The sequence below is a fragment of the Erpetoichthys calabaricus genome, chromosome 2 (genome assembly GCF_900747795.2).
Source record: "Erpetoichthys calabaricus chromosome 2, fErpCal1.3, whole genome shotgun sequence".
Lineage (NCBI taxonomy): Eukaryota > Metazoa > Chordata > Cladistia > Polypteriformes > Polypteridae > Erpetoichthys > Erpetoichthys calabaricus.
Window position 1 is genome coordinate 110,452,842 of NC_041395.2, and position 15,235 is coordinate 110,468,076.

The window sequence follows — 15,235 nt, forward strand, 5'->3', positions numbered from 1 at the left end:
ATTATTCACCCAGTTAATTTTACCTCCTCAGTGCATTATTTAAAACAGCTGTAATTACCAAGGTTCTTCTTACTTGGTTGCTTGATAAAGTAATTGATGGGAAATGATGATCATGAATTGGAAGAAGCAAGTTCAGAAGATGGATGGATTATACCAGTTATTTGCAATCCCAGTTCTACGGGACCCCTGTGGCTACAAGGTTTTTGATACAGTTGGTTTTACAATCAGTGAGTTTTTACAATCAATGATTTGATGTCTAATTAATCTAATTGTTTAAGTAACAGGTCTATTTTTTCCTTCTTTTATTCTTAAAGTAAGAAAAGGGCAGCAGTAATAGATTAACATTCATACAAAATTAAGAAGCAAAAAGCACATTGCAGGCAAAATAATTTACTGATTATGAAACTGGTTCTAACAAAATAGCTGTGGCTACAGGTGTCCCCTAGGGCTAAGATTAGAAATCACAAGATTATAGTATTTAAGACTTGTGAATTCATTTGATAGATGAAGACAGCAAACTTTACTTCACTACACATTTTCACACAAGATATTAAATAGGAACAGAGGGTCATATATTTCTTCAGAAGCTTTCCAGATTGGTCCCCTTTGTCTCTGCATTTTTATGCCCATGCTATTTACTGGGAACCATTTCTGCATCATATTCTGAAATTACAAAATATAAACTCAAACTGTCTGTAAAATGTACCCTGTAATTTGCAAACTTGTTCAGTAATGTGTCTTAAACACTGATGGATACTACTTATAGTTACCTTTAGTAACTGTGTGTTTTGGGAGGAGACAAGCTGATGGCATACAGGTTATAGGTGAATTAATGTGATCATGTGATGTTGTCTTTTAGTGCCACCCTTACATTGGTTGCAATGAGATGTTTGAAACCCACAAAACTAAATGGATTACTGTTTAGTGGGAGACTAATATTGAGAGGTTGAGAAAGGTTTATAATAATGTGCCTGAGCCCTGAAAGCATGACTATGTTCCATTTCACTTTTCACACATGTCCTAATTAATTTGTAAATAATAGAAATAAAGGAACTCAGAGGCCTGAGCACCTGGAATATGAGTCAGTATCACATACGTAGAGGTTTTTAAGCGGTCAGCTTGCACCCATCTGCATTGTGGTTCTTAAGTAAACTCCTTCTCACAACAACTGGTTTTTGTACCACCCAGGTCAGTCAAGAGAGAAAGGAAGAAAGAAAGCGAGGTAAAGAGAAGTAGATAGAGTCTGGAGGAAGTGCCTGCACATATTATATGCGGAAGTGAAACTGTGCTTTTCAGTAAAGCATAACTGTACAAATTAACCACTACCATTGCCATCTGCCTATTAAATTTTAAAACATATTAATACAGATAAAATTCCGTTTCAACGAACTGCCAAGGACCTAAAAAATATTTCGTTGTAATGAAAATTTCATTGTAATGAGATTCTGTATTTGTTGCTATAGAGCTTTCTTTAACTTGCGTCCAAGCGTTTGCAATCATTTCAATAGCTTCTTTCGCGTTAATTTTAATCTTCTCCTGTCTACAAGTTATGCTGACGAGAATTTTTCGCAGCATTTCCTTGCGATAATAAACTTTCAAGGTGCGAATGATGCCCAAACCCAATGGCTGAAGCACTGCTGTGCAATTGGGTGGGAGGAAGTCAACGCAAACATTATCTAAATGTGGAAGCACGTTGTGGGCAGCACAGTTATCAATCAGATCTCCCCCACCTAACGGGAACATCACGCTGAAGTGCGTCCCAAAACGCGAGTGCCGCGTCTGTGTAAGATTGTTTGTCCATTGCCAGGGCAGGGCAACAGCAGGCTCACAGCGGTGCAGTGAGGCGCCACAGAAGCAAATCCTAAAAGAATGTGGTCTCGCTATAAGTCCCTGTCATACACCCCAAAACATGAGGCTGAGTCTCAGTACTTTAGCAAAACCAGCTTTATTCAGCTTGAAACAGGAACAGGACAGTTACTTATTGTAGCGTGATCCGTGACTAAGAGCAACGGACAGCACGTCGCCGAAGTTATTGCAATTTTGGCAAACAAAGGTTACAGCCATGTTGTGAAGTTCGAGAGCAACAGTTTCGTCGATGACATTTTTCCAGAAATATCCGACTGATAGAAAGAAACAGTTACTTGATGCAGGAATTTGTATAACCTTGAAAGAAGAGTTGTTTCCATGAAATACATGTGAAGTGGTGGCCATATTAGGAAAATGAACAGTCAACGTGGCTCAGAGGTGCATGTGGACTGTAGCACAGACCAAAGCGACTCAGGATGTGTTTGGTGAGGAGTTGGGGGCGGGCACATGAGCAGGCAGTGTGCATGCCTTGAGAGCGACGGTGGACGCGGGAGGAGGGTTACAGTTGGCGGGCGGGGCTCTGTCGTGCGTATCCCATGACGCGGGAGGAAGGTTAGAGTTGGCGGGCGGGGCTCTGTTGTGCGTACCCCGTGTGCACTGCCTGCTCATGCCTCGACAGCGACGGTGGACGCGGGAGGATGGTTACAGTTGGCGGGAGGGGCTCTGTCGTGTGTATCCCATGACGCAGGAGGAGGGTTAGAGTTGGTGGGCGGGGCTCTGTCGTGTGTACCCCATGGTTGGGTGACTTGGTCAATTATATATATATATATATATATATATATATATATATAGGTTTCTTGAACGAGCATCACTGAACCACATAAAAACGGCTTTTTTGGAGTCTTCAAATGCAGCAGGCTGCATACATTTGCAACCCGATATTTGTCTTCTTTTTTTGCTTGGTCTTTCAAGAAAGTTGACAGTGGAGATGGCGAAATTCCGAATTCCCTGGCAACGTCTTTTTTCTTTTTGCCGCGATCGAGAGCTACAAAAATGTAAAGTTTTTTTTCTAATATGAACTGTTATCGTTTTTTCGTGTCTGCTGTTTCTATAGGATGGTGACACGGAGTTAAATTCCAATTGATGTTTTTCAAATGTTGACGAGCAATAAGCAAAAGGTATCACTGAAAACCACCGAAAACAAAAACAGCAAAATAAAAAAAAAAAAAAACAAAACAGTACAAGGAAAGTTCGAACAAAGAATTTTTTTTTTTTACAGTGTTTCTGTTTGGTGGATCATTGTGCACAACTGAGCAGCGAACACAGAACTAACTGCTCTGCGGCTGATTCATTCAGGCATTTCATGGTCACTTCGTTGTAATGAAAGTATCTGCTGAATGTACTTCATAGTAACGAGATTTCTATAGACTCATGTCATATGGGGAAACTGTCGGGACCATAAAAATACTTCGTTGTAATGAAAATTTTGTTGTAAAGGAATTCGTTATAACGGAATTTTTCCTGTATTCTTTAATATGTACATTAAAAGGATGAGACAATACTGACATAGAGCAGCTTGCTGCCCTGAAATAGTTAAATAACTCAAGAAATAGCTCTGTGCTTTCTAGCAGTAGTCTAGATCTTCTAATATCAACATGTTTGAAATTCCAGTATTTCCAACAGAACTAAAACATAACAGAGAGCAGTTGTCACAGATGTGGCAAACATCTAAAAAATTAAGAAAGACATAAAGAACCTGAAAGATTTTATCAGTACCCATACACTTTAATATAACCAAAGCACTGTGGGATTTCGCTCATTAACTCCCGTGTGTTTTGCCATATGCCTCACATGACCAATGGAAATAGTTAACTTAATGAAATAAAGTACAGAAAACGTGAATGCAAATGCTACATGGGGAATCAGGAAGAAAGTGCATCATTAAAGGCTGCCTAAAATGGCAAAAAATAAGATAACCTCAAGACAGATTCTTACAGCATATGTGATTGAATGAAAAGCACCATATAGCGAGGAAGATATTAGTTTCCTCTAAATATTAAAATAAGACATGCACCCTCACCATTTTCTTAAGTTAACTGCCTTCATAAATTAATTTTTACCCATCTTCCCTCCATCACTATACTGTTAAAGGGTAATTGGCGAATCTGCTTGGGGTTGCAGTAAATTAAATATGAAAATGTATTGACTGAAAGAGACATTTCAGCAGTAAGCAGACAACCAGACAAAACAAAAAAAAAAGAGTTTCCACCATATGGCATGCAAGATGTCATAAAAAATATCAATATTTCCCTACTTGGCTGAAAAATCTCCTGATTTATTAGAAGATAAAAAGAGAAAGATCAACTAAGAGAAAAAAAAAGAGTATAAAAAGAAACATCAGAAAATGGTCCATTCTGGCTCAGTCACTGATCTGAATTCTGTGCAGGTGGCTTAGCCGGCAAGGATGAATGTAAACAAACATACATCAAGGTACACTGCTAATGTTTTGCCCTAACATAAACTTTATTATCAAATAAAATCCTGGAAAACAATATCCTATAAGAATAGGATACACTGCAGTAGCGTGTAAAATAATGCAAACTACAGTAATAAATAAACTAAAACATTACAAGAATAAAACCAATATTTTCAAAGACAACTGGTATAAGTTTGGAAGAGGAAGCCTTAGTCTCCATATTGTTAAAAATAAAAAACACAACACTAAAGAGAATCCAGAGGTGAGCTACTAGACTGATTCCAGGACAAATAAAATTTGCGATAATACAACATGACTTGACTGCAAGGTATGAGCAATAATAAAAACAGGTGACCAAATAGGACTTTAAAATTATAAAGAGAATTAGTGAAGTGGGTGTCTTGTTTTTATTTTCACTTCACACAGAAAATCATACATCAATGAAAGATGTGTGTGTTGAATGCCATGTTCTCATCAAATGTTTATTATGTTGTTAGTAGAATAAAGCAAAACATATAATTTACTTTGACCATCTTTGATAAAGTTGTGCATTGAAGATTAATCCGAAGACCAGAAACTATTGGTTTTAGTGGTACTGTAATTATCTCTGTTCAGACTTTTACTGTTTAATATTACTGAAACAAATTCTATTAATGTCACTAAGCCTAGACAGACTATGAATTCTGAGAAGGCAGCATAAACAATTTAGAAAAAACAGGGCAACTTTAAAAATTGATCAAACTCTAGAAAAATTATGTGTAAAGAAAAGTAAAATGCTAAAAGCAGGCAATAAAGACAAATTATAAATGCAAGATGAAGTACTTTGATTTACAGGAAGCAAACTCTGTAAAAGAAATTATCATCAGTTGGGAGAAGAACATAAATTATAAACAAATAAAATGTTAGCTTTTTTGGCTTTTTTCCTGTATAATACAAGTCATCCCTTACCTAATGCAATTTGTAATACATAATGTCTGGCTGCTTTATGATAACAAAAAACAGCAGTATGTCAGCTTATAAAAGCCACCTTTAAGCCAAGTGATTAAAAAAAATACAATCATAAAAGAGAATGACTTTGCTGTACAAGATGCCTTACATATACAAGAACAAACAATGCACTATAAAAGAGCTAAACAGACTAAGGAAAGGTGGCCCCTAAGCAGGACCATATGCAGTCTCTTTATGATTTCAGATATCACTGAAACAAAAACTACAGATGAACTAAAGAAAACATTCCCTTTTTAAGTTAATACCTTAAAAATGTCTCCCCACATTGTGCTCACTTTCTCTTCTTTATACTTTTTTGTACCACAATTCCGCAGTGAGTTCTGTAGGCCGTATTTTGTTCAGTCCAATCTGAACAGTAGTTTAGTATGGAAACTAAACCTCAGTTTGCTTCAGAAGAGGAGTATATATGGTAGTGTTGAAAATGGACAGCCAGATGGAAGTGAAAGTGCTTCCCTTCAGTTCTTCTGCAGCTGCATGTACAGTAGGTGTGTGTGTGTGTGTGTGTGAATCACTCTAGAGACAGTTCTCAAAACCTCATTTCCATGTACTTTCCACAGTGAAAATTGAGTTTAACTTGTTAAAGCAGATTTATTTCTCTTAATATCAGATACTTACCACTTATCCTTCTCTCTTGTGTTTTATTTTACTAACAGCAAATACTTGGAGATTTTAAATGATGTGAATTTGTTTCTCAGATAAACTGGATTGATAATGCCTGGATGGACTTCTTAGTTTAAGTCAAATAGAGTTACTCAGCTTCTTATATCCAACTGATTTAAGGAATCAACACTCCAAATTTGAAGGATTCTGTTTTATAGAAGTGAATCTGAGAATTTAGATAATGTCTTTGTCCTAATTTATGACTCATAAAATGATAATTGCAAAAAAAAAATTCCTATATAGACATATGAAAACTCAAACTTCGTTTTTTCATTTTAGACTTTCTATCATGATAAAAGCAATCATGCAGGCAAACACAAACCCACAGCTTCTGAATTTTGCTGGAAGATTTAGACCAAGTGTGTTCCATTTTATTGTAATCGAATGTCAAGAAAGACTGGTCACTGGGTTCAATTAATACAAATTATTAGGAAAACGTCAGCTTAGGGAGAGAAAAAATAAGCACAATTAGGCACTACTCTACTTGCCATCTTAAATTTAAATGCTTCTTTAACATTAGGCCTCTCTTTTTGTTTTTTTTCTACTTGTTCTGTATCGTACTTATCTTTCTGGTATACAGTTAATTATGTATATTAGCTCAAAACCTCATAAATAGATTGCAGCAATATACTGTATTTACAGTTAATAATACAGGTTAATATTTTTCAAATATTTTGTAATATAATGTGCACTCAAAAATGTACAGTTAGGTCCATAAATATTTGGACAGAGACAACTTTTTTCTAATTTTGGTTCTGTACATTACCACAATGAATTTTAAATGAAATAACTCAGACGCAGTTGAAGTGCAGACATTCAGCTTTAATTCAGTGGGGTGAACAAAATGATTGCATAAAAATGTGAGGCAACTAAAGCATTTTTAACACAATCTCTTAATTTCAAGGGCTCAAAAGTAATTGGACAATTGACTCAAAGGATATTTCATGGGCAGGTGTGGGCAAGTCCGTCGTTATGTCATTATCAATTAAGCAGATAAAAGGCCTGGAGTTGATTTGAGGTGTGGTGCTTGCATGTGGAAGATTTTGCTGTGAACAGACAACATGCGGTCAAAGGAGCTCTCCATGCAGGTGAAAGAAGCCATCCTTAAGCTGCGAAAACAGAAAAAACCCATCCGAGAAATTACTACAATATTACGAGTGGCAAAATCTACAGTTTGGTACATCCTGAGAAAGAAAGCAAGCACTGGTGAACTCAGCAACGCAAAAAGACCTGGACGTCCACGGAAGACAACAGTGGTGGATGATCGCAGAATCATTTCCATGGTGAAGAGAAACCCCTTTACAACAGCCAACCAAGTGAACAACACTCTCCAGGGGGTACGTGTATTGATATCCAAGTCTACCATAAAGAGAAGACTGCATGAAAGTAAATACAGAGGGTGCACTGCAAGGTGCAAGTCACTCATAAGCCTCAAGAATAGAAAGGCTAGATTGGACTTTGCTAAAGAACATCTAAAAAAGCCAGCACAGTTCTGGAAAAAGAACATCTAAAAAAGCCAGCACAGTTCTGGAAAAACATTCTTTGGACAGATGAAACCAAGATCAACCTCTACCAGAATGATGGCAAGAAAAAAGTATGGAGAAGGCGTGGAACAGCTCATTATCCAAAGCATACCACATCATCTGTAAAACACGGAGGAGGCAGTGTGATGGCTTGGGTGTGCATGGCTGCCAGTGGCACTGGGACACTAGTGTTTATTGATGATGTGACACAGGACAGAAGCAGCCAAATGAATTATGAGGTGTTCAGAGACATACTGTCTGCTCAAATCCAGCTAAATGCAGTCAAATTGATTGGGCAGCGTTTCATGATACAGATGGACAATGACCCAAAACATACAGCCAAAGCAACCCAGGAGTTTATTAAAGCAAAGAAGTGGAAAATTCTTGAATGGCCAAGTCAGTCACCTGATCTTAACCCAATTGAGCATGCATTTCACTTGTTGAAGACTAAACTTCAGTCAGAAAGGCCCACAAACAAACAGCAACTGAAAGCCGCTGCAGTAAAGGCCTGGCATAGCATTAAAAAGGAGTAAACCCAGCATCTGGTGATGTCCATGAGTTCAAGACTTCAGGCTGTCATTGCCAGCAAAGGGTTTTCAACCAAGTATTAGAAATGAACATTTAATTTCCAGTTATTTAATTTGTCCAATTACTTTTGAGCCCCTGAAATGAAGGGATTGTGTTAAAAAAATGTTTTAGTTGCCTCACATTTTTATGCAATCGTTTTGTTCACCCCACTGAATTAAAGCTGAAAGTCTGCACTTCAACTGCATCTGAGTTGTTTCATTTAAAATTCATTGTGGTAATGTACAGAACCAAAATTAGAAAAAAGTTGTCTTTGTCCATATATTTATGGACCTAACTGTACATATTAAGTGAAGTCATGCACAATGACATATTATAGATCCATTATAATCTATCAAAATAAAGAGAGAAAAATGGGAATTGATATGCAGACCTCAGAATGGTTTAATTGTATACACTAGTTAATGAATGAATACAGTGCAGTTAATTTGTTTGCTTTATAATGACGTGTAATATTTTTGACAAGTCTCTTAGAAGTCCTAAATAAAGTTTGACAGCTTTATTAATATAAATATTACATTTACATAGGGCTGTATCTGTCAAATTAAAATTATTCTAATGATCAAAACTTTACCTGTTTTCTGGTTCCTTTTCTCTTAAAGTGCTTGCCTGCTACAATTCCTTTTTGCCAGCTCAAAACAGAAGTTATCAAAAGCTGCTGAACAATGGTGTCAAACAAGTTTTTTATTCATTTCATCAAATTGTTTCTCCTTTTTAGTTTTATCCCAGCTGTGGCAGAGTTTTACATGTTGTCTTGTTTATATTCAGGTTATAACTAGTTATCTGATGGGTGTGGACAATAAGGTGTAAAAGTTTTAATTAGTAATTTTCAAATTGCTCCTAGCTTTTTGGATAGCGTAAGCAAGCTCTACCACAAAAAGAAACTACGAATGATCAGCTTTGTCCATTCTTCCCTCGAAAGCAAAGAATAAAATATTTATAGCTAAATCATATTAATTCAACATCAAAGTTTTAAAGTGATTTAAATAAAATAAACAGTTTGGAAGTAAACAAACATGTCTGAGCAATTAAAGGCATTCAGTAACTGAAGCACTGATGTGAAGCTGTGGAAACCCCCACAGTTCCCAAGTTCTGAGAAGTATACAAAAAAAAAAAAAAAAAGTGCCAGGACAGGCCACCTACATTAGATAAAACATGAACACAAGAGAAGGTAGCATCGGAAAAGCTGTTTAATGTAGGGGCACATATCAGCATGACAAGGAAAGAAAGCCAGGTGAGCAGAGAAAAAGAACACTGCGAGTAGGGATACAGGAAGAATAACAAAAGACTTCCAGGAACTGCAAAAACCACGAGAGCAGCATGACTAGATCCAGAATGTTCTAAGTGCTAAGTGGAATTAACAATGGGTCATGAGAGAAAGTGCCTAAAGAGTATCTGTGTAGCCATTCATTTTATTTTAATTTAATTTAATAAAAATGGCTAGGAATAAGCTGGTGGCATAATCTGAACCAAAAATTGACACTTGTTGTTTTAGTTAACAAACATCTATATATCTTATTTTCACATGCCCAGAATAGAGTACGGTCATGTTCAAATGCATTAGCATTTCCTCTGTGACTTATCTAGCTTTAACTATTGTTTTCTAAGTATTTAACTGGTTACATTTGGGCAACATCAGCTATTCCAGTGACAGTGACAGTTTTATGTAACTTGAACATGAGTTGTGTGAGACATAGTGTCAAATGTACGGAAGCGTATAAATTCTTTTTATCACTGTAGCTCTGCATGTTTATCTAGTGGCAGCCTAAATCATTTTTACATTATGCTTGTGTGTAACAATATCCGTAAAAAGACAACGCCAAAAGGAAATACAGCTAACCGAAAACCTGACAAACTTTGCAAAAGATTGTGGGTTCGGTTCCTCCCTGTGTGGATAGCGCTTTGAGTACTGAGAAAAGCGCTATATAAATGTAATGAATTATTATTATTATTATTAAATACACCCAAACACTTAATGCAAATATTTTGAATAATGAATTATTATTATTATTAATTATACATTGACACCTCATCCCACCATGCAGTGCAATTAATGCATATTCCTATTCATATCTATGCTTCAGAGTTTAATAAGGAAAACTAAAAAAGTTCATTCAAGTATAACATTATTATCCGTCCCCCACAGACGTTGACTGTCTTGCCAATGTTAATTCATTTTCCAGATCTCCTTATTTCAATGCAGGGTCAAGAAAGTAATTTGAAATCCAACGTTTTGCCAGTACAGAGGTTGAGCTTAGTAAAAGGCGCGGTCGTTTGTCCTCAGGCAGCTTCGCTAATTCTTAAAACAAAAACTCTGAGCTGTACAATAAATGTTGGCAAGCGAAACAATCAACGCCTTTTGAATACAAGTGGTTCACATTTACATGGAGGGACAAGGGGGGGCGCACCTTGTCAAACGGAGAACAACTTCACCGACCTACCTGCACCCACTTCGCCGCCGCGATTCCAGCACTCGGCTCTGTCTCGCAGAGGATCTTGGGAAATGTAGTTGCACGGCAGATAATGCTCTGGTCGCTTCTTTAAATACCACGACTTTTATAATAGCTGTTATGAAACCTCCAGAGAAAGAGAGGGAACGAAGTTGACATCACCTGTCATGCCTCAGCCTGACGTTCATTTGACAGGTTCTTGAAAAACTCCAGGAACAGATGGTGTCAGGCAAGTGGAGAACTTCATACAGACAAAAAATATCCACTTATTTCTAAACCGATTAGGGAGTTGACAGCCATGCTTAATTATGTTGAGAGTCGTTGATTGTGCACGCTATATAAAAGACCACTCATTATATATATTATAAAATGTTTATAATGATAGGAACTATATAATGTTATATTTAAGAAACCTGCTATTTAAAAAGTCTTGATTCAGTATGAATTAACGTGGCTTGTTGTATAGTCAAGTCCTTATGTGAGCAAAAGTTTTATCCAGATTCCTGCCTTGTGCTGCCATGATAAGTAGACATGGAAATGGAGTGAACTACTTTAGGAAATATATGGATTGACAGGTACTGGCTCTCCTCAACCTCAAAACTGAATTACATACAGTATGCTGACCTCGGATAAGCGGAAGAAAATGGATGGATGGATGTTTATAAAATATGTGTATGAGTGATAAACACAAACTCAAAAACACATATCAATCATCTTTAGCACCAATATTTTCAATATTAATATAAATTTGACTGTTCATTTAGAGTTCATTAGTCAGGTGATATTTGATATGACCTCAATAAAGTTATGAAAGTTGATTGTAAGAAGAGTATAAATGATTTCAGAGGTCTTAAATAACCCAATTAAAAATTCAGCCAACAGTTTGTCTAGAAGAAGACATCTCTTCAAATTGGTTGAAACAGTAAAGAGGAGACAATATGCAACACAAAAAAAGCAAATGCAACTTTAAAAGACCACTAGGTTTTTATGTGAAACACTGATCAATGCCTAAAACCCATGACCCAATCCAAAATTTTTTTTAGGTTCAAAACCACACGACATGGTGCAGAATTAATAAAGCTGCTACACTATGATGCACCTATCGAGCCTTGGTTGAGATAAGCAAAATAACATGAAGAGGAGTCTGATCCATATGTAAAACATTTAATAGTTTGACAATGCTAAGAAAAGAGGTTTTGCAGAAAATCTGATGCAGCATGTCACCGAGAGAATCCATCCATTTTCCAACCCGTTGCATCCGAACACAGGGGTCTGCTGGAGCCAATCCCAGCCAACACGGGGCACAAGGCAGGGAACCAATCCTGGGCAGGGTGCCAACCCACTGCAGGACACACACAAACACACCCACACACCAAGCATACACTAGGGCCAATTTTGAATCACCAATCCACCTAACCTGCATGTCTTTGGACTGTGGGAGGAAACCGGAGCGCCCGGAGGAAACCCACGCAGACACGGGGAGAACATGCAAACTCCACGCAGGGAGGACCCGGGAAGCAAACCCGGGTCTCCTAACTGCGAGGCAGCAGCACTACCACTGCGCCACCGTGCCGCCACCGAGAGAATCCCCTTCTACTATATAGTGTACTGGGGCTAACACTCTATTGCAAGGATCTGTAAGATGAGTGCTTATCAGAATAAAAGTAAGACCTAATGGACTAAGGGGGGAGGACGAGGAGCAAGTTGTGAGCATCATACAGCATGTTGCTGCACTCACTACACGATGAACCACCTCAGGATTATAGATTAGGACCCAAGTGCAGCTGTGCAATGGGTGACAGCTCAGCACCACACTAGTTCAAATGGAATGGAACAGTGTGAGGGTTTTTTTTTTTTACAGTGGCTGGAGTGCCAATCCTGCCACCAACCCCCAAGTTTTCCCTGCAAGTAATGGACCAAACTACAGACAAATTCATGACGGAAACATGCTGCCTCTCCTGTATGAAAGCAGAAAATGTATGACAATTTATATTTCAGCATTATAGTATGTTAACCGCAGAGTCAAATCAATACTGGAGTGGTATATGAATACAATGATAAATAAATGTGATATTTTGTGGAATGATTCAGAGATGATAGCCCATCAACAGTCACTTTGCATAATCTGAACATCCATCCATCCATCCATTTTCCAACCCGCTGAATCCGAACACAGGGTCACGGGGGTCTGCTGGAGCCAATCCCAGCCAACACAGGGCACAAGGCAGGAACCAATCCCGGGCAGGGTGCCAACCCACCGCAGATAATCTGAAAATTTTAAATAATTCTACAAAAAGAAATAGATAAATACTTCAAAATCTAGTGTGCAATGTTGGTCAAACTGACAGGGCTTTCCTAACAGAATTGTGACTATAACAAGCATTTCTATCTAGTATTTTTGCCTGTTTGTTATATTTAAAAAAGTGTTTATTGCTACTAAGAAGTGATATTTTACTTAATTTCTGTCAATCTTCTGTAAAGGTAATGTGTGTGTGTGTGTGTATGTATTACATACATATACATTACATACATATAAATATATACAGTATATATATATATATATATATAGACATTGTGCAAAGACAAGGTTGATGCAATGTATGGTATTATGCAATTTAGATACATAAATATAATCAATAAATATGTAATACTGTATAATAAATAAATAATAGATTGCTTCTTATCACAAGCCACGTGCCTTGTTACAGTTAATTAAACTACTGTTTATAAAGTATCGCCTGTGATAATTATTGCTACTTATATCCACAAAAATACAATCATATTTGTGTGCCGCTCATAGTTTATCTTATGTTATGATGTGAAAGGAAGTTGTAACACTATAACTGTGCACAAGATACACACATACCTTTTGGTTATAATGACAGTTTTTCCAGTTGGGTTCTTATGGTTATCAGCACCACTTTCAAAAAGTATGAGATTTATAAATTAACAGTTTCTCATAGTACCAGCATTATTCCTATCAACTCAAGCACATTATTAACAAAGCAAAGCACTGTCTGTGAGAGCATGTCTCAGAGGGACTGATTTCACATTTTAGATTTGGCAATATCATTCAAGTTCACTGACAGTTTTACTGATAGAGCTCAGAGTATATCATTCTATGTACAGGTCAGGTCTGGCTGGGGAGCATGCACTCCCCAGACCTCTCAACAAGGTCTGCACTCTCTCTGCAGACAGACACACTGTTGATGGCAATGTCCATGAGGTCATTATAGGCCTGGATCTTGGTTTTTATCCAGGACACTCGCAAGCCCAGAAACTCAGACTCATCGCTCAGCCTCTCAAGAGCCCCAATCATACCCTCCATTGACTCCGTGAGAAAATCATAGCATTGTTGACAAAGTCAAGATCAGTGAATTTTTCTTCTCCAAAAGATGCCCTACAGAAGCTGGACCCCATGATCTTACCCAACACCATGCAAGCATTGAATAGGGCAGGAGGAAGAACACACCCCTGACAAACCCCAGAATCAACTGGGAGAAACCCAGAAGTTTTGCCTCCACTCTGCACAGCACTCACAGTACCAGTGTACAGGCCCGGCTATGATATCCAGCAACTAAGGCGGGATCCCGCAAAGTCTCAGTATTTCCTTCATGGCAGCTTGATCGACCTAGTGTCTACAGTTTCTGTTTACACCTGCCCAAAAAACAGGGCGCAAACAGTTCTTGGTATATTTAAAGAACTTGATGCTGAATGAGTGTTTTCAATTGCTAAAAATAGATGCCACAATGTCTGTATCAACACTGCTGACCAAAGTTTTTCCAATATCATTTCAGATACTGTATGTCAAATTCAGGAATCTATGAGGATTACAACATCTCCCCGATCTTCTCATTCTGATTAGACAGGCATCACTATTAGCAAAAATGGTGTCACTGCCATCTTTCAAGACATGAGATCCAAAAGGAAGTTTTGCCATAAAATCCAAACACCGAATAAGCTTGTTTTTGTTACTGAGAGATAGTTATACATATATCCATCCATTTTCCAACGCACTGAATCCAAATACAGGGTCACGGGGGTCTGCTGGAGCCAATCCCAGCCAACACAGGGCAGGAACCAATCCCAGGCAGGGTGCCAACCCACCGCAGGACACACACAAACACACCCACACACCAAGCACACACTAGGGCCAATTTAGAATTGCCAATCCACCTAACCTGCATGTCTTTGAACTGTTGGAGGAAACCGGAGCGCCCAGAAGAAACCCACGCAGGCACGGGGAGAACATGCAAACTCCATGCAGGGAGGACCCGGGAAGCGAACCCAGGTCTCCTAACTGCGAGGCAGCAGCCCTACCACTGTGCCACCGTGCCGTCCGTTATACATACAGTATATATAAAATCATTTTGCATTGTATTTCAGGGTTCTGGATCCCAAAAATGATACTTTTTCTTTATGAATGTTTAATGCATAAAAAATTGTAATCTCTGTATGGCACCATGTGATCAGGTCTGATGGATTCCTAGATATTCACCTACAAAAGGAACTTTATAGAAGCAAACACATCATTAACATGATGAGATCAGATGTGAACTCTTGCTGTTAAAGAACATCTGGTATTTTGTGACTACAAAGAAATTATTTTCTTTGCTGTTTTTTATTGTTAAGATGTAATGAATTTGGAAAATAAAGTTTAGGTGTAGTAGACAGGGTGTGATATCTTTCCTAATAATCTAATATAATCAGCAATTATAGACAAAAGG

The 15,235-nt window shown here is 37.8% G+C and overlaps 1 protein-coding gene across 5 annotated transcripts in view; it reads right to left on the reverse strand.

Annotated features, from left to right (window-relative positions):
• Positions 1 to 15,235, reverse strand: part of LOC114646252 (lysosomal membrane ascorbate-dependent ferrireductase CYB561A3) — a 54,038-nt gene that overhangs the window by 8,206 nt on the left and 30,597 nt on the right. Inside the window, exon 1 of one of the 5 annotated variants that reach the window (XM_028794357.2) lies at positions 10,500 to 10,612. The exons of 1 other annotated variant lie outside the window; for it this stretch is intronic. Coding sequence is in view for 1 of the 4 variants with exons in the window: in XM_028794355.2 (XP_028650188.2) it covers positions 5,536 to 5,556 (21 nt within the window). In the remaining 3 variants the exon portion in view is untranslated. Of the gene's footprint in view, positions 1 to 5,535; positions 5,736 to 8,632; positions 8,753 to 10,499; positions 10,613 to 15,235 lie in introns of those variants that run through there. 3 more of the 5 variants (XM_051923752.1, XM_028794360.2, XM_028794355.2) reach the window with 3 other exon arrangements.